This window comes from Calypte anna, chromosome 10, assembly GCF_003957555.1.
Source record: "Calypte anna isolate BGI_N300 chromosome 10, bCalAnn1_v1.p, whole genome shotgun sequence".
In the NCBI taxonomy this organism is placed as follows: Eukaryota; Metazoa; Chordata; class Aves; order Apodiformes; family Trochilidae; genus Calypte; species Calypte anna.
The window spans coordinates 2,112,082-2,132,019 of NC_044256.1; the positions used below are offsets into that span (position 1 = coordinate 2,112,082).

The 19,938-nt window shown below is 38.0% G+C and overlaps 1 protein-coding gene across 1 annotated transcript in view; it reads right to left on the minus strand.

Moving 5' to 3' along the window:
- SCAPER (S-phase cyclin A associated protein in the ER) overlaps positions 1–19,938 on the minus strand; it is a 156,287-nt gene that overhangs the window by 80,599 nt on the left and 55,750 nt on the right. Inside the window, exons 19-22 of the mRNA XM_030456965.1 lie at positions 19,221–19,373; positions 18,016–18,123; positions 4,383–4,519; positions 512–577 (exon numbers count right to left, since the gene is read on the minus strand). Of these exons, the coding sequence (XP_030312825.1) occupies positions 512–577; positions 4,383–4,519; positions 18,016–18,123; positions 19,221–19,373 (464 nt within the window). The remainder of the gene's footprint in view (positions 1–511; positions 578–4,382; positions 4,520–18,015; positions 18,124–19,220; positions 19,374–19,938) is intronic.

Sequence of the window (19,938 nt, forward strand, 5' to 3'; positions counted from 1 at the left end):
CATTAAGTCTTGTTTCAGTCTTACTGTCCACTGTTTTAACCTGAGCCTTACCCAAGACATAAGGTCTATTGTTCAAAAACCTCAGTGCCAGATACAGGTATCTGTGCATTAAAATATGTATATATACTTTCACCATATGAACCTTTGTTTCTGACCAAATGGAGGTCAAACATAAGATTTTCAGTCCCAGAATCCCAGTGCTGAATTTTCACCACCAGTCTTGAAGTCCAATGTTGGAGTCTTCTTGCCTCCAGGTAGGACAAAGATGAGCATGTGTTCTCTTTACTACTGCATCTTACATGGTTTAAGATACAAAATGCCTTCAGAAAAACTTGGATTTATAAGCTCTGACCTTTTGGTCGGAGAAATAAAAATGAGAAACTGATCTGGAATTCCAAGATTGAGAGGCAATCTTACCACACCTGCTGCACTTGAAATTTCAGAAGCACTTCTGCTACAAAGAAAGAAATAAAACAGTATATATCTAAAATACATAAAGTTAAATGCTTACTTGGTTTTAAATGGGGAATCAGAGATGGGATTTTTTGCTTCCATTAAACTCTCATACTCCTTTGCCCTGGAGGAAAAAATATTAATTATTATTGACTACTGTTTAAAGGGTACAGTATGTAACAGAAGCAAGATCATTCTAACCTTTGGGGTTTTCTATTTCACAGTAATGCCTGGCATTTCTGTCACTTCTGCCTTGTCAGAATCCATGCTGATGCTTAGCATGTGGTGATTAACAATTAAGTGGTGCAGCAATTTACAATTAGGATTACAGGACAGCAGTACACACCTGGTGTATTTGTGCTGACTTTCCAAATGCTAGAAAATGGTACAAGTGATACACAACAACTGCAGTTACCTACCACTTATCTAATTACTACATTAATGAGATGGAAAATATTAATAATTTAGACAGGAAGTACAGATCAGAAGATCACTACAACAGAGAGATTACAATTAACATACAAATAATTTGTTACATTTACAGATTCAGGAATGTTTTTTAATGTAACTAAAGACTACTGTAATGTACTGAACCTTTCAAGCTATAAAGCATAGAAGTAAAACCCCTATGGCTGCTGGAAACAGACACACAAACATCTCTAATCCCATAAAAGTATTATTTGCACTTTCCATGTGCCAGTAGAGGTAGACAAGACTTTTTTTTTCCCATGTGGGACAACATAATTCATGCCTTGGAAAACTCTCAAAAACAAACTTCACATGCACTTGAAGGAAATTTAACTGGCATGCTGGACTAAATCTGTGATTAAGTATGTGAAATGTCTCCACCAAGATGTGCTGGTTTGGGCACCCAAAACAAACCTCAGAGCCAAGTGCCAAAAAGCCTCCGAGGACCAAAGCAGAAAAAGTATCTGCTTCAGCACAACTTTTACCTATAAAAATGGTGTTTCCTATTAACTTTCAAGATATTCTGAATATTAACTGCTGTTAGCTGACACTCCTGACAGCTTAACAAATGTCCAACTGGTTTTATTCAAATCTTAGATTTTGACAGTAGCTTCCCACAGGGAATTTGTGTTGTTGCTGCACTGCAAAAACTAAAAAAGGATTTAGTAAAGTTTTAATTCCTACCTTTTCTCTCAGATACATGTGCTAAATGTTCTTTTCTGTTCTAAATTCAAGCAAGTGGACAAAGTTTTCCAAAGCTACTCAGATTTTCCCTTGGTTTGCTTAACCTGTGCAGCCTAAGCTACACACAAATATTGTTACATTACCACAAGCTCTGATTTGTGGATCATTAATAAAGCTATTAATCACAACTGAATTTAATATTAAACATGAAGGTGAGATTCCTTTATTAACCTTTTGCCTTCTTTCCTGCCTCTTAGCCAGAAACAACACATTTCAGCTTTGAGGTTTGGACAGACAAGGCTGTCAAACATGAATTATCACCTGAAATATCTATTACCAAATGGACATGAGTGGAGTGTTTAAAACCCATGGCACAGTGCATCTCCACTAAACACACTTCCAAGCTACTAACCAGACCTCAGTTGCTTTCATCAACACTTCTGGTGCCACGTGGGTACCAAAGCCTTCTGCTAGCAACACACACACGTCCATCTGAGAGCATTTACTCAGCTATACATCACGTGCTACTATAGCATCAGTTTAATGGCTTAGGGTTATAAATATAGTTAATAAGACTAACAAGACTTCTCAATGTATCTAACAAGCCATTGATCACAATTTGTCTCCTCATTCACCTTTGCCCCTCATCACTTTGATACTGTAACAGTGATGGAAGATGCAGAAACTCAGGAGAGGGACAGGGAAATATTTGAATGAAGTTACTTATTTTTTTCAAGTTCAAAATAGGACTGTTTCCCAGAAACAGAAATGAAGGTGTAATTTTGAGTCCTGAGTATAAAGGGGTTTGTTATAACCATTTCTTTTTCTAGAGAAGAGGAATAATTGCAAATATGTACTAAGCCATGGTAGGCAGATAACCTGCTAACACGTGGATTATCAGTATCAAATGCTCCTCACCTTCAAGCAGTCTCCAATAAATGAATTATTAATTATCTTCACAACATATTCCACCTAACATTTGAGTTTATTTTGAGCATTAGGCTCTCAGTCAGCTGGTGGTAGTACTGTCCAGATTGTTAGGCAGAAACAGTAGGCATTACCTACATGATTTAATTTAGTATTTCATATTGTAATTCTGAGGTTATTGCTTTAATTGCATTACTTAAGATAGTCCTCTTTCATTTTGAGAACAGAAAACCTCCCCACCTCACCAGTAATTAGCTTACAAGAACATCCAGGCAGTATTTTTCATTACCTATTGCTATCACTAAAGTTTCAATCATCCCAACTGGAGAAGACTGGCAAGACTTGCATGGCTACAATTCATTTTCCAAACAGATTTTTTTTTTCCTCATCAATTTGTTGTTTGAAATTCTGTGGAATAACCTTTCCTTCATATTGCTGCCAGGCATTTTCATAAGGACATCTATTGTGTTGACATAAGAAAACTGGTGAAATCTTCAGTTTAACTCTCAATAATCCCATTGAAAAGTTCACTCACCCTTTAAACCTAAAAACCAGTTTAATGAACATGAATTTTATGTCTTGCCAATAAAATCCTCTTAGATTCTGAGTTTCCCTGTAGTTTCCAACAGTAATCACCTTTGTAAAACCATGCTCCTTCCTTAGCATTTAATTACAATTTTTGATGATAAATATGCCAACTCAACCAGCTGGCACTTAAGAATTCAAAACGTTGAAAAAGTTTTTCATCTACCAGAGTCAACAGCAAATTATTTTTTGAGCTTGTATTCCTAGGTCTGACAAATCTCTGGCTAAATTCAACAGAAGGAGCTCTTGGGAAAGAATTAACATTGGACTCAGTAACTGCATAAAATCAACAGGTAATTGGAGTAACAGCATCTGAGCAATAAGAAATGCAGAATATGTTACACAGCTCCAAGTGGCTTTTTACATGGTATTCAGATTTTCTTAGCTTAAGAGGAAGCCAAACAGAAACAGTAATATATTGGTAAAGTATTGCAGTTTTAAAGATTAATGTGCCATTATTAGCACTACTATGAGTTAATAAAACAACTGATTTTAAGAGCATGTAGCTCTTAAAAGCCCATGCAGGTCTTTTTCTCCAACCTTACTGCTTAAAAACAAGGCACAAAAAAATACATAACAATGGTTCTTACCTTTTGAGATGCATTGTTACAGATAAATGCAAAAAAATGTTATAATATTAGGTATTAGCCTCGGCTGCAGACTGTGCAGCAGTAAGGACTGACACTGCCACTTCATCATATAATGATGTCCTGCATATCATACTGATTTCCAGATGTCAGTTTTTAGACCAATAACAAATTGCAGGCCTGACAACTCACTTTCCATTTTAAGACATTTTTAACTTTCTTTTTGTTGTGACAGGCAACAAAAATGATTAAATTTTGCCATGGGATTTGACACTACAGCAAGCTGACTTCTATTTGTTGATTACTATTGATTTTCTTTGATACTTCATTTAAAAATCAATAGCTAGAAAGAAAAATAGGCATGGTATACACAAATTTAAACACACTATTGTATGCTGGAAAAGGCTACAGTTTTGGCAGGGCACTGGCATCCAATTATGAGAAAAGCTCTTAACAGGTGAAACCCAGGGCTCTGGATCGATATTCGGTTTTCTTTCTCCATCAGAGAAAGTGGCCATAAATTAGACTCATCAGTGTTATTTTCATGACACTCCCAAAGCAAATAATTTTACATTTTTTTCTAGCCTTCCACTGCACTCATGCTAAAGGACAAAAGGTAAAGTTTAGAACAAAACTTAAGGGAAAAAAATAAAAACAAGAAAAAGAAATTTGTGTTACCTGGAGTTCATCCGTGCCTTCAGTTTTTTGGCTTTCTTTTTAGTTTTTTGCTTCTCCTCTCCATCTTTTAATGGTTCCACAGGAACAGAACTCTCAATCACAATATCCACAATGTACTTTTTTAATGACAGGTGCTCCTACAGAAAAAATAGAAATTATATTTAATCTTACAGCATGCAACAAAGCTAATATGTTATCTTCCTGGGAAGCTGCAGTGGCAAATATTTAACAAAAGGTTAAGAGACTGAAAGATAGAATAGATTTTGGAAAAAATATTGTTTCATACTGGAGTAACCACATCAGGGATGTTACAAAAAGAAAATGGAGAATGAGAAAGAAGTAAAGGAGAGTAAATATTGTCCTTCATCTTCACAGGTATAAATTTCAAGTTGACGTCCTCCCTCTTCTCCAAGCTGCCTTTTACAGCTCTGTGAAACAAATGCCCTGTCCTACCAACAGAACTCATTATATTAAGCAAACTTATTCAGGTTTATGATTTTAACTCTTCAAGAAAACCTAAACTTGTCTTAACTTTTGTTAAAATACATCAAAACTACTCACTATTTACCATCTGACCATTTAGTTACGGGAAAACTGCTTTTCCTTTCCCATTAACAAATTCTCATGTTAGCAAAATATTGCTAAAATCCCAGTTGCCCACAGAAGAAATGCTCCCATTGTGAAAAGGGAATGTTTTTACACCAGGTGATTGCAAATAAATGCTTTGTTTCAAGATATTAAAAGTATGATACAAAAATTTTCCTGTTTCCTCAGGCGTACTTTCAGTTAAAGAGCAGAAAATTTCAATGCAATTTGAGCTCTAAATTTAAAATAAATGATGATTTCAAGTTTAATAACAAATTAAGTTATTCCCCTAGAGCTGTTATCAGTTCTGACTGACCTATCCATGATCCTAAAGCTACTATGCTAAAGCCCCCTTCCCAAAGAAAAGATACAAACGGGGCTGCACCCAGTTGGCAGCCAGTCACCAGTGGTGTCCCCCAGGGATCAGTGTTGGGCCCAGTTCTGTTCAATATCTTCATTGATGATTTAGATGAGGGGATTGAGTCCATCATCAGCAAATTCACAGATGACACCAAGCTGGGTGGGAGTGTGGATCAGCTGGAAGGCAGGAGGACTCTGCAGAGGGACCTGGAGAGACTGGAGAGTTGGGATGATTCCAACAGGATGAGGTTCAACATTCCAAGTGCCGGGTCCTGCACTTTGGCCACAAGAACCCCATGGGGAGCTCCAGGCTGGGCACAGAGGGGCTGAGAGCAGCCAGACAGAGAGGGACCTGGGAGTCTGGATTGCCAGGAAGCTGAACAGGAGCCAGCAGTGTGCCCAGGTGGCCAAGAAGGCCAATGGCATCCTGGGCTGGCTCAGGAACAGTGTGGCCAGCAGGTCCGGGGAAGGGATTCTGCCCCTGTGCTCAGCCCTGGTGAGGCCACAGCTTGAGTCCTGTGTCCAGTTCTGGGCCCCTCAGCTCAGGAAGGAGATTGAGGTGCTGGAGCAGGTCCAGAGAAGAGCAAGGAGGCTCTGAAGGGATCCAGCACAAGTCCTGTGAGGAAGGGCTGAGGGAGCTGGGGGTGTTGAGGCTGGAGAAGAGGAGGCTCAGGGGAGACCTCATCACTCTCTACAACTCCCTGAAAGGAGGTTGGAGCCAGGGGGGGGTTGGGCTCTTTTCCCAGGCAACTCTCAGCAAGACAAGAGGGCAGGGTCTCAAGTTGTGCCAGGGGAGGTTTAGGTTGGAGATGAGAAAGAATTTCTTTGTGGAGAGGGTGATCAGGCATTGGAATGGGCTGCCCAGGGAAGTAGTGGATTCTCCGTGTCTGGAGAGATTTCCAAAGAGCCTGGATGTGGCACTGAGTGCCATGGGCTGGGAACCACGGGGGGAGTGGATCAAGGGTTGGACTTGATGATCTCTGAGGTCCCTTCCAACCCAGCCAATTCTATGGTTCTATGATTCTATGAAACAAAACCCCAAAAAAACCCCAGAGCTGTTAACTGTTGACTCCCTTATTTTTTGTCAGTTAGAAATTTACTCTCAGTACTCTATGCAGTTAGATTTCAATGATGAAGAAAGATTTTTACTCAAGTGCCCCTTCTAAATCTACTTTTCACTTTACTTGTGCATTTGCACTGGAACTACCAATGCTCTTCAGAAACCTGTCAGCACAAGTTACACAAAATTAACCAACACAATTTTAAAAGTGGCCCCTTTAAACCATTCCAGTGTTCTCAACCACTCTGCTATGGCCAAAAAATACCTGTACCCTGATGTTCTGATGTGTCTTTCTCCAGTAAGAAAACACCACCAGATGCATTCCCACTGTTGACATCTCTGCTGCAAACACCTCCTCCTTTGCAACAAGTCAACTTCATACTGCATGAAGGCTGACTCTAGTCCTGGGTATTGGTAGATGGGTCTTTATGTCCCTTATCTGGTACTTCCAATATTGAAATTACAGTTTTTAGGAAAGTTTTTAGTGCGTTTATAAAATCAAACCCTTCTTTCAGATTCGTGGACATGATTCCTTATATAAGGATTGTACAGACATGAAGACATAAGAGAAAAACTCTCTTAAAGAGAGTGAAAATGTGTAAAATGTGAAAACACACCAGGGCTGGCAGGAATGAGGCAGCAATTATAGCAAGGAAATTGCTGGGCTTTTATTCAAGCCCCAACTTACTATTCTTAGGTATATCAATCTGTAGCCCAGTATTGGGCTATAAAAGCCAAATGTACCAGGTCTGTTTTCACAGATAAAGAACTAGTTTTAACACCAGCTACTATAATGTATTTACTGAATATTTTTACTACAGCTGGTTTTGTATTTGCTTTCTTGCAGAATACTGAACACATAAAATACAGACCAGCATTACTTATTAGGATAATGTATCCTTGAAAATCATCAGTGCCACAACCAGATGTGGTTATTCATTCTGTTTTGGTATGGATCCTTCACATTCAAAGCAAAAGGTGAAGTGTCAAAAAATTTATAGATAGTATTTTCCAGACAACAACCTATATTTTCTTTCACTGATTCAGAAAAACGTTATGCTTGTTGAAAACAAGATAAATCTCTTGTGAAATTTCTGGGAAAAAGAACATTTAGTTTTTGTAAGTACTGCAGCATGATATAACTTAGCAATATATATTTGGTCAAAATAGCAATTGAAATTTCTATCTTAAATCATACAAATGCTTAATGACTCTGGATTAATATTAGACATAAGAAATCAAATGTAATAATCTAAGCAAATTGTAAAAGTAACACTGACTTTAACTTGGCTACACTACCTACCCTGCAAGACTCCCAGCACACCTGAACATTTTTTCCCCCAAAGTATTGTCCCAGTTGTTCAAACAGCAGTAATTCTAGCAGCTTTTCTCAGCATCCCCATACCCCAGCATTATCCCTTTAGTTTTGTCAAGAAGTGCTTAAAGGAAAGCTTTCTTAAGGTATCTCAAAAAGCCCCTTCAAGCATGATTCAGTAGTACAAGAGTATCAAAATACCCCCATTTTTGATGAGTCAGTTCTCAGCTAATCTGTGGTAACACAGAACATAACCCATCCCAGAGCTGGTTATGAAATCACAATTCATTTACATCCTCTCAGAGAGATGCACCCCTGAACACCTACTTAAAATTAGCTTTTCCCTTGAACTTCCTTGTAAAAACCAAAAACGTGGTTATAATGCTCAAACTTCACAGGAAACTGACAGCTTGAAGTTTTTCAATGCTAAGGAAAGAACAGACTTTGACACTGTACTACCAAGCTTCAGGGTCATCAACTGGTGAACTTTTGTGGATGCCCAGTTATTAAAATAACAAAAATAAATTAATATTTTAGGTGGGATAATATGTAAATCCCTGCTTTAAAGATTGGACTAATACTGCTTAGTGTTATAATTTACCATTAGTTTACCTCATGTCCCGAGGTAATACACTTAGAATATACAAAACCAACAAGGCCTGTTACTATAGCACTCCTATCTTTACTCAAGAGTGAAACTTTTGGTTCATCAGATCTTCAAACAATTTCCTGCCTCCTTCAAAATGACAGCAGAGCAATAAGGAGTGAACCCTGTGCTGTGAAATGGACACCACCTTAGCAGAGGGGCAGAACATCCCCAGCCAGGTGCTGTCAGCCTCCTCTCCTCCTGCTGCACCATGGCAATTGCAAACGTGGTATCAGACTCCTGGTGAGTGAGACGAAGCCTTGCATGCCCTAAGCAGACACTCATCTCTTTTTCTAATCTTACCTGTGGCTTAGCAGATGACTGGAAGAGAGCTCCAGGGTTCAACAAGCCCCTTCACTTCCCAGCCAGTGAGGGCCATGAGAGGTCTTCCTGTCCATAGCACCCAGGATGGTTACAAACCATGTTGTTCACATGAACCCAAGCACCTCTGTGAATGATGTTTCTCAGAGTTCTCAGCTTTCACGTGAGGCAGTGGGGATGAATATCAGACTTCATACAAACAGCTCATGCAAGCAAGGCCAGAGTAATAACACCTTGTGTCACAAAAGCACTCACTTTTTGGAGGTTACAGATCAAAGCACAGGATTATCACAGGAGGCAGATCTACACCACTCAGGTGTGAAACAAGTATAACACAGCTTGGTATTGAATGACAACTGACACCTGAAGATAGATGCTGCTGTATTATGCTTCAGAGCAGTGTAAAAATATTTGTTCCCATGTTTTATTAAGCCCCTACTACTTATCTGAAAAAATCAAGTGTTTTTAATCCACCGAGTCACACTGAAGTTCAGTATGTTGAATCCTTCCACAAAAAACATAGCAAATACTACAAAATGCTGAAAGCTTATACAGCTGAATAGGGTCCATATTGGTTTGGATGAGGAAAACTGTGCCACAAACTGGATTTGGGACCTCAGTAATCTACACAAAATATAACAGCTGGAGAATAAATCTCCCAGTTGAGACCCTCTTCATACAGTACCCATTCACAAGACCAACACTCCTGAGTAAGTAGCTCTTCCCCTTTAATGTCCTAATTACAGCACCAACATCCATGGATCTGACCTTGACAGAACGTTGGAAATGGAAGGATTTCTCAAACCAGGGCAAAACTGCAAAATTATTTTCCTACTCCACCTCTGAATGACACTTTTGGCTGTCTGTATTACATATAAGCTACTATTCATCTGACTACTCAGCAAATATTTAAAGTAACACTATTAAATTGTGATGTCAAGTGTGCCCAACAGAATCCTTAATTCCTAACAAAGTTTCCTCATTCTAAACTTAGGAGTGAGCATAATACTCATTTTTCTTTCTTTTCTTTTCAAGTAAGCACTGCCTTTTAGTGAATTCTGCCTGGGGCAAGATTGCATAGGTAGGACAGTACTGGAGTGAAGCATTTGTATCTGCTCAAGCTGAGGGGAAAATCAGAGCCTGGCAGTGATCACCACATCATGCCCTGGGGCACTCATCACTCCAGATCCTCTGCTCTCTCCTCTCTTGCTCTGCCTTGCTGCCTCTCCTGCAGCACAAAACTGCTCCTCACAGGCAGTGGCAACAGCCAGGGAAGGAAGATTCTGAAAATCCCTGGGTCTGAAGCCAGGCAGTGGCTGGCAGGAGCAGCCAGGATCATCACACAGTATATCAAATCTTTTCTTCCGCTGTCCATAAGCTCTGGAGGGTCCCTGTGCTGCCACAGAGCAGCCCTGGAGAGAGAGAAATCCTCCTGTCTAGCAAGAGGCATGTGGAGGCCTGGGCTTCATTAGCTGTGGTTCCAGGATGAATAAAGTAACCAACTCATACAAATGGAAAACCCTTCTGGCTACTGGACTTGCACCTCAAAAAACGAGCCAAAATGACCTTCTTGGAATCTAAAGAGGCAAAAGTTGTGGGTTTTTTTCTCCTTTATTTTTCATTTTCTTTCCCTTCTGTATCTCTGGATTCTGGCCAGAACTGAAGTAGAAGTGCCAGAAAACCCTAAGACTGGTTATTCTTATTATTTTTGTATTTTTTCCAACCTTGAACCCCCTCAGTTTGGCAAGAAAAGGCATTCTTAAGTTTTCTAGCCCAGTTTTGCTGACCAAGACTATAGTTATTTATCTAAATTTGATATGCAGAACTTCTAAACACTTGTTTTTTACTTGCCCTCTCATATCAGCACTAAAAAATAAACACAAGGAACATTACAAAGAAAAACTTGCAGTAGTAGATCACAGAATAATTGCTGTAATTCATTTACCATTGTAACAGAAACAATTAACAGAGAACTGAGCATTTTGTGTAAATGTAAGGTATTTAAAGAATATATTCCAATAAATCAATAGGTAACTATTCTGAAACCTACAAATATCCTTTTGGAGTCGTATCTTTACCTGTTTCAAAATAAATAATATCCTGTAACTGCAGAAAATAATTTAGAAATGTTTGGAATATTTATTGCCAGTGTCAGGAATAATGGTCTCTTACTTGTATATGGTCACTTAAGGGACATATTTGCCAAATTTTTAAGAGGTTTTTAAGGTTCAATTCTAAATCATGTTACCACAGGAATATTTGTTCATTATTTTATTATATGTTTCAACAAAACTCCTCACTATTTCATTTTATTCCTCATAGCCTAAGACAATATTTAACATGGAAAACAGATGCTGAAGCAGACTATGACTTACATTAAATGCAAAATGCATTTTCAACATTACAGGCCATGACAGCTTAAAATGCAAATGTTAATTAATGCTTAATCATGAAGAGATCAGATCCTTGTGATCAAACACTGTAATAATATGACAAGTGATAATGAAGATATTTACCTGTTACCATTAGTAAGTGCTTAAAATGCCAAGGAACAGGTTGTGAAAATAAAGCAAAGGATATGAAAATATTATTTTCTCAAAATCAAGATTTTAACTAATTATATTTTTATGCTGGAATGTACTTTGTATGTTAGAGCATTAGAAAATTTTCATCCAAAACTGAAGACTGAGCTCTCATTGTGAAAGTATTTTTTCTTTCACTTGTTGAATTTAATTAAGATTTAAATACTTAAAATGAGGGACCAATACTGCTTTTTAACATGTCCAAACTAAATACTGTTTTTGCTGCTAATACTAGCTGCACTTCCTTGTCCAGAAATTCAATGGTATGGCAGCCAGCCACTAAGATAAATAGCAAATAATATTCTGAATAGTAGGTTCAGATATTTCTTGGGATTTTTAATATCATTCCTTTGGCCATTTGTCACTTGGGAAGGCCAAGTAAAGCTGTTTCTCTCAGGAGAATGAGAATTCTGTACACTGGACATGGGCAGCACTGCTCTGCAGATTAGGGAAGAAGGTTGGAAGGCTCTGAAATTATCACTTGGCTGCAAGGGCAAGGAAGAGGGAAATGAGAGTGCAACTGGCCCTGCCAGGAGCAGTTTTTCTTATGGCTGTGACTACTCAAGATGTCCAAGCCAAAAGGAGGAAGGGTGCAGCTGCTGGCAATGATCTACCACAATTAAAGACAAGGCCAATAAACAATTAATCATGTACATTTTTGCCAAGAAAAACAACACTTTTTAATATATTAAAGGTAGCTTCTTAGCTACTGCTCTGCAAAGTACAAAAAACTAGAATTGATGTAGAGAGTGCTGAGAGCCTTTCTGCAAGCTGCATCATGGACTAGACTCTGGAATGATGTGATTCTGCATGATAACTTCTTGTAGGACAAATATATTTACAGCAAAATCACCAGGCCAGAGTTCCAGCACTGAAAGGACCACAGGTATCCAACAGATAGGAAACATCCACAAATAAAAATGGGTCACAGACACTTGGTCTACTTCCATTCCTATGGCAACAAAAAAATCCCTCTAAAAAAACCCCTCCCTTCCTCAGAGAAAAAAAAAAATTAAAAATGGAGTGAAGCAAAGTCAACTGGAACCTAGGGCCTTACTGGGATGGGGAGTTCTTGTTTGTGGGTGATTTACAGATTGCTTCCACCAAGCAATAGAGAAGAAAAATGATCTGCTGTTGGAAAACTATAATCAGATGCCAAGAGAAAAAAAAAAAGAATAAAAAAAAATTACAATGAAGTCTATATTCTGTAACTCTGTGGATGAAAGAAATGGGAACCTTGTTCAGCACATAACCAAACCATATGTACCACCCTATTACCCAGAAATTACTGATGTATTACATACTCCCAAAGCTGAGTCAAGATCATCTCCTTGTACCAGAATGGTTATAACTGATCATTCAAATGTTCAGAAGAGACTGGAGTGCAAATGAGAGCAATGCTGCAAACTTTAGGCACACAGAGTTCATAGCTGAAAAACAATCAGGCCCACAAGAAAGTTTAAGTTCAGAGCTTTGTGTAATTACAGTGTTACCTTGGTTGGAAAAGAGCTTCCAGATCAAGTCCAACCATTAACCAAATCATCAAACACAAGGGAAGGGCTTAAAACTGGATGCTGATGACTTCCATTACTTAGAGGGAAAGCTGGAACAAAGGCAGCTAAAAACACACTTGACAACACAATTCAAGAAATACAAATGAATGTTCAAGAAGAAAAAAGAGACCTAGTAATTTGCATAACAGTTTTCAGATCACACACCCACAGGTATGAAAAATCCAAAGTCCTCTATCAGATGAAATGACAAAAATGTTCAACATGACTGTTACTGTCTTCCACTTTGCTCAATCATATGTTTAGATAGGCTACAAAGGAGCTATAGGATAGTATTCTTCATTTAAATAACTTAACTTAGGAACAGTCTGATTCAGGAATGAAAACAGACATTTTTTTCCCAATACTGCTAAACCTGAAGCAAGAAAGTTTTATAATTTTAAGGAAAACACAGTAAATGAAAAATAAAAATTAGTAAGGTCCAGGCATCACTACAAGAGATCTCCAGACAAGAAAGCTCCTTGTAAACACAGAAAAGAAAAGAAGGGAAGGTCAGGCATGAAGACATTCCCACATCCCTTTCCTTCAGGAATAACAGAAGCAGCACACAGCTTTGAGAAAACAGCTCCATTTCTTGAAGAAAAACAACCTCTTGTCTCTAAAAAGCTTTAAGAAATTTAAACTCCTATGAACACTGCATTTGCTGGTGCCTTGTACTAACTATAAACCTTGCCTGGCAGGAACAGGAACAGGACTGGTACCAGCACAGCTCTGCTTCCTCAGGCAGCCTCTCCCCACATCCTGGCAGCGTAACCGTGGCCGGACCAGGGGACTCTGCCAGGGCAGGCTGTAAATCAGACCCTGCCACAGGAGAGACAGAAAAAGCCTTGCACTGCCTCCCCAGCCAACCTGACAACCCACCCTGCAGAGTAAGATTTAGTCACTGACTATCTGGGCTGGTTTTTTTTTTTAAATGAATGTGGGTGGGCTCGACCAACCATGTCTTTCTGTAAATCCTCCCGTTTTAATGCTGTCAGTCTGCAGGCAACAACAACCTCTTTGCTCCATCATGGGATTATATTTTCATTTGATCTAAATATACCTCTAAGAAGTTCTTTGTTCCATTTATATTGTGACAATAGGGTCAGTTTTCTTTCCTGATAAAAAAGGCACATTTTTCACATATGCCAAGAAAGGTTCATCATGCTTTGGGACACATAAAATTCAAACGTACACCTTATATAAATTAACCAAACCTCTGCTGAGTTATCTATTTCATATGGTTTTTAGAAGTACTTTTATTAGAAACATTCATAGACATTACATGATTTATACTCTAAAAGTGTCTTTAGACCATGGTATTTAACTAACAGGAGATACAGACAAGAGATAGGACAGTGGTTCAAAGGAAGCAAGCTATAAGGATTGCTGATGTTAAATATATTTCTCAAAAGGAAACAAAGACATGAAAAACAAAGTAAAGAGGGAAAGCAGAGGGGCATAAAAATGAATTAATAACCTAGGAGCTACAGGTGGAGGTGAATGTCTCTGAGGTGCTCACACAGACTTCTCACTCTCCTGAAACCACCATGTGTCATCCTGTGACTTGCAGCAGGCACCTTTTCAGTGGGAGCCTTTCTGTTAAAAACCCCTTATGTCACAGAGGCTTTGATGGAGCCAAACAATTAGTCCTAACTTCAGACACACTAATTGATTTCCAGTGGAGTCACAGAAATCAAACTGCACACATTGGGTACGTCTTTTCTGAACTAAGAGTCGTGTGACTATTGAGAGAGGGGATGGAACAGCAACAGTATAGAAAATAGCCACATAAACAGAAGGTAAAGCTGGAAGTTTGATGGAAGAAGACCTGCATTTAAGCAGAGAAAGAACATTGTTACTGCACTGACAAAAATGGTGAAACATAAATGTGGGATGGCTATGGCACTGCAAGACTCAGAAAGATCATCAGGGAAGTCACCTTTTAGCCTGACCCTGCTGGAAGAGTTGTGCTATCTACATTAATGAATGTATTTATAGGAGATGGGGAAAAAAGAAAAGTGAAAAAGGAAGTAAAAAATGTGAATAGAACTTAATTTCTTTTCATGTAATAACGACTGTGTCAAAATCAATAGATTTTTGCTTTAAGAGAAATCTACAACCTTTTCAGCTGGATAACACCCAAATGAAGGAAACCCAAAAAGCTAAGATAAAATGAAACTGTTATATAAACTTGAAAATAACTTTCTGCTTTTTTGTTTTTAGTATTTTCATTCACTACAAAATCATCTCAGTTGTGAGTTTCACCAAATGTATTGCATCTACAAATTAATTAATCTTATTGCTAATCTAATCCTAGCTGTCAGCTCTGGCACAGCATATGCTGGAGTTAAGCACAATATACACTTACTCCCAGAACAACAAAACACTGCTCCAGCATGACATCTACTTTTATCTCTGAAAATAGCTTTTAAATTACAGGACCTATAGATGCTATAAGCAAAGGAAAGAAACCTATATTGTAGTTGTTTCCATTTATCTGGCAAGACCAACTACTAGCAGCCACCTGGCCCAGAGAAATTCCTGTCAGTGATCAGTCAGCAGAGATTTCAACTTTTTGCTTGGATTTTAATCAACCAACAAAAATCCCTACTGCATGAAGAAATACTAGATAGGCACTGAAATCAGTTTCTAATGCCTTAAGGAGACAAATTCTAACTTCTGGGATACTAATATGGTCAAAAGACACATATTGCAAGTCCTTCTGTGAATTCTCAAGTAATAATAAAGAAACTCTATAGCCAGAGTACAATTTTAGGAAACCTTTCTTGCTAGGCAGCTACCTATTATACTTTACAGGCTTCACACAAAACGAGTCAAAGATCAATAGTAAGTTATCTGAGGTGTCAAGTGCAGAAGGTTAAAGGTGAAATTTTATTAGGTCAAGGGTGATATAAATAAAATCTTTTATGTCAAAGATGAAGAGCCACAGACAAGATGTATATAATCTCATGACATCACAGATGACAAGCAATAACTTAAGTAGTACAAGTGTGTTCTCACTACAGAAACCTTCACAGACTAAGAAATTGAAAAGAGTGATGAATATTACACTTCCATGGAATAAGGTTTTGCTTCTACATAATACTAAAATATTTCCTCAATAATTTCAGAACTTATCTGAGTTTTCTGAATGCTTTGCTTGTAGGGAAGATAAAAATTTGGCTGAATAAAAAGGTATTGCTCTGATAAATAAAATTGCTTTTCTATTTTACAGTAACTGAATCTCTGTCATCTTCTTACTGCCCTTTAGAAAAAAAAAACCCAAACAAAAACCAGAGGGGGCCTCAGGCCAAAGAAATTTCAGGTTACATTAGTAGAGCTCTGAATTGTATACTTGGACTAATTAAAATATAGCTATAAATAAAGCACTGAATATCTAACAGTGGAAGTATCCATATGTTACCAGTATGCCAAATAATATGCACCACCTTGATTAAGAATATTTAAATCTGCTATTGTAATCACCAGGTTGTTCCTTCAGTTCAAACTGTTCTCTCCTTTTGCTCCTGTGCTAAGTAGGCTTTCAAGACATCCCAAACATTTAACCTTAACCTTGATCTTAAGCTCACACCAGTGCTGAAAAGCACTGGATTTAAGCATATAATGCTAGATGCCATGAAATCAAGATATCTGTGCCCTCTAGTGGAACTTCCTTTTCACAAACTGGGCACAAAAGCAGCTGTTAAAACATGATCCCTTTTTCTGAAGGCAGAGGCATTGATAAGTTCTCAAATGAAATGTTGTGAATTGTGTGCAACACAAAGTCAGAAGAAAACCTTACTCACTGTTTTCCTCCATATTCATCTGACACAGCTGCCCAGCAAGAACCACAGCTCAGTTATCAGTGGCTAGACATACAGAAGGAAAGACTAGGGAAAGTTTCAGGATTATAGATTGCCCCCACACTTTGGTGCATGTGCCAACATGAAAGATTTTGGGAAACCTCAAAGTTCATATTTCTAGGAAGAAGGATACAGTATGAAGCCTTCTCCCATACCTCCAGTCAGGTAAACCTGGCACCTAAAACCAAATCCAAACCCACTCAAGTCCCACTAACCACATTAAAAGAGGAAAAAAGAAACTGAAAAGATAGTTTATGAATTTTCCATTACAATTAGGAAGGGAGGCAAACTGCAACTCAGCAAAAATGTATTCCTCCAGACTACTTATCTATCCAATTTTCTTTTTATTTTTTCCATTGATAACTACCCCTGTGGATTTTAGAGCCTTAGAGATTTTATTTTTGAAAGCTTTTTAAAAAAGGAAAGATGTTACTGGTCCTGGAGGTAAGAAGCTGTAATCTAAGGAAAGACTTCAACAACAAAAGAACTGCAAAGGAAATAGGGAGACAGCAAAAAATGAGAAGAACTGAGCAGTATCATTAGAATCAGCTTGGCTGGAATCAGATATCCAGTATTTCTTCCTACCCTCTGACAGGTACAATACAGAGGCTTTCACAAAGTTTTTGGGTAAGACAGAACACAAAGTCTGTTTCATATGAAAATGAAATGCCCCACAGAAAAGGCCCTGACTTAATACTGTAGTTCCAATTCAGGCAGCAGCAATGAGAAATTAAAACAGACAACCTTTCAGAAGTCTTTCCTTCAAAACAGCATAGTTCCTTGATCCATAGAAAGTGTCCTCAGTGCTTCCTAAAAATCATGCCAATTCTTCTAAAGATGGTACTGAAAAACTAATTGTTCTTTCTAGGAATGCTAATACTTGTAAAAAGTTTCCAATCATGCATTTTAAAGCAATCTAGCACTACATTTTGAGCTTCAGTGACCTTGATGCAGAGATAGCACATCTGATAAGCTAAAAAAGGACCAGGATATTTTAAGCAACAGGAAGGAGCAAAAAATTGTAAAGCAAAAAAAAAAATGCAGACACCTGCAACACTTCAGATTTTTATGATTACATGATAGTGAGATGAAAAATGCCTTTGTATTAACAGAAAAGCAATTAGGCACATTTTAGACAGAATCTATTTCAGATGGCAACTGCCTGAACTATTTGAATCCAATGTTTCTTCTGTTCCTTTTTATTGGCAATCTATAATAAGAAGGCACTATTCCCATGCTGACACAAATATGTCTGTTCAATTCCTGTATACAAATTTTCAAGACTTTTCTGTCTCCTCAGCTCGATAACATTTGAAACTAGAAGAGAAACAAATATTAGGAAACTTACCACTTCTTCATCTGAAAGCTCTCGTCCTTGTATGCTACTGTTTTCTCTCACAGCTTGTTGGTGTTTTTTCCCTTTGATGTGGCTAAAAAGGTATACTTCTGATGAAATCTGTAATGACAAGGACTTAATAGTAGTTTTTGTTCCTCAATAAGTCTGTAATCTATGAATAACAGTATTTCAAGATAATATGTGCCAATTTGTCAGAAGTACATTCAGCATTTCAAGTATAATACTTTATTGCTCAACCTCATTTCCATAAACCTTTATGCAGGACTTAAAGAGTAAACTACATAATGGTTTGCTACCCAGCAGTAGAATAAGAGAGAGGTGTAAAAATGTCTTGGCTTCTCATCTCATTTTTACTTCATATGTACTGGATTTTCATTCTGAAATTCATGATCAGTGAATTCAAAGAGTGGAGTCTGCTGACCATGAGTTTGTATTCACAGCATCACACAGAATCATCCAGGCTGGAAAGAACCTCTGAGATCATCATGTCCAACCCTTAATCCAGCACTGCCTGAAATGATCTTATGCAATCTTGTTTAATTCAGCAATAAAAAGATAAATAGTGCTTAGCAGGATATGAGGCTTCATTCAGTGATGTATCATCTTTGCAAATCAGTAAACCCAGTTATCAATAAGAACAGTTCTCCCTGCCTCCTATTCTGTATGGCTGCTTCTTCTCCATCTTTTCTGGGACAAATGGAAAGGTGAGCAGGAGATACCCTGTTGAGACTGGAGGTCTGCCTAGCAAAGAACTTGGCTTCCAAGAGCAACCAAGAAACAGGATTCCTCAGAAACAGTAAGAGGAGACACACACTGAACACTACTTGTCCCCTTCAGCACTTTTAAACCTCAATCCAAACTGTTACAGAACTTCTTGATGTGGTTTCTCTGCACCAAAGAACCTTCAGTGAACCTCAATCCAATTAAACTTGTCCAATGACCCTCACAATGTCCTTGACCTCACATTAAATTAAAATAGCCACAGGATCTTGTAGCAAGGTGTTCACAGCTCATCTACCCACTCTGTGAAGAACCACGTTCTTCACTCAGCTTTCAAATCTACCTTTTAATTACCTTCATCTGATGCTCCCCAATTATTGTTTCTCTGGGAAGAGAGCTAATAACTGAGTACTGTCCACACTCTCCATTCTACCTGCAACTCCACAGTTCTCAGTTCTGTCAAATATCCAACTTACCATCACGTTGCACAATGAGCACTGTTTTTTTCGTTCATATGGTGTAAGTTTGGGGGCATAATCAGTATTAGCATGTCTCCCACTGCTTAATTCAGCTGCTTTCTCTTTCCTTTGTTCAATTTGTTCCATGTGCCTTCTGATACTTTCATCATGCTGGATGGAAAAGAATTAAAGCAACAAATTAAAAAAGATACTGGGTTACAGTGAATGGAATAAAGTGTGCAGAGAAATCTTGGGAATTACCAAATATTGTACAGTTAAGGTGAATTTCAGTGAAACTGATTTTTTATTTCTGAAGGCACCACAGATCACAGATATTTTAAGATTATTCTTTGACTGAAAATCAATCAGTGCTGCTCTGTTTTGTACATGATCTTCTATTAATAATCTGTTGCAAATCCTATGTAACTCTTTTTGTTCTATTAAACATCCCATTGAATTAATGAAACAACAGTGGTGCTGTTTCCACGAGCAGGCTTGAAATCATGAAGTACAGATGGAAGTAAAATAAATTATTTGTTATTTATCTGCAGTAGCAGGCACAGTTCACTGGATCCTTTCAGAGGGTTTTCATAGCTAATCCTCATGACAACTGAACAAACTCTCAACTGTTTTTTAAAGTCAGAAGCTGGGATATGAACCAGCATCTAATAACAAAACCATGCTTTACAAAACAAAATGTATATATATATATACTGCTTTACACTGGGATCAGAGC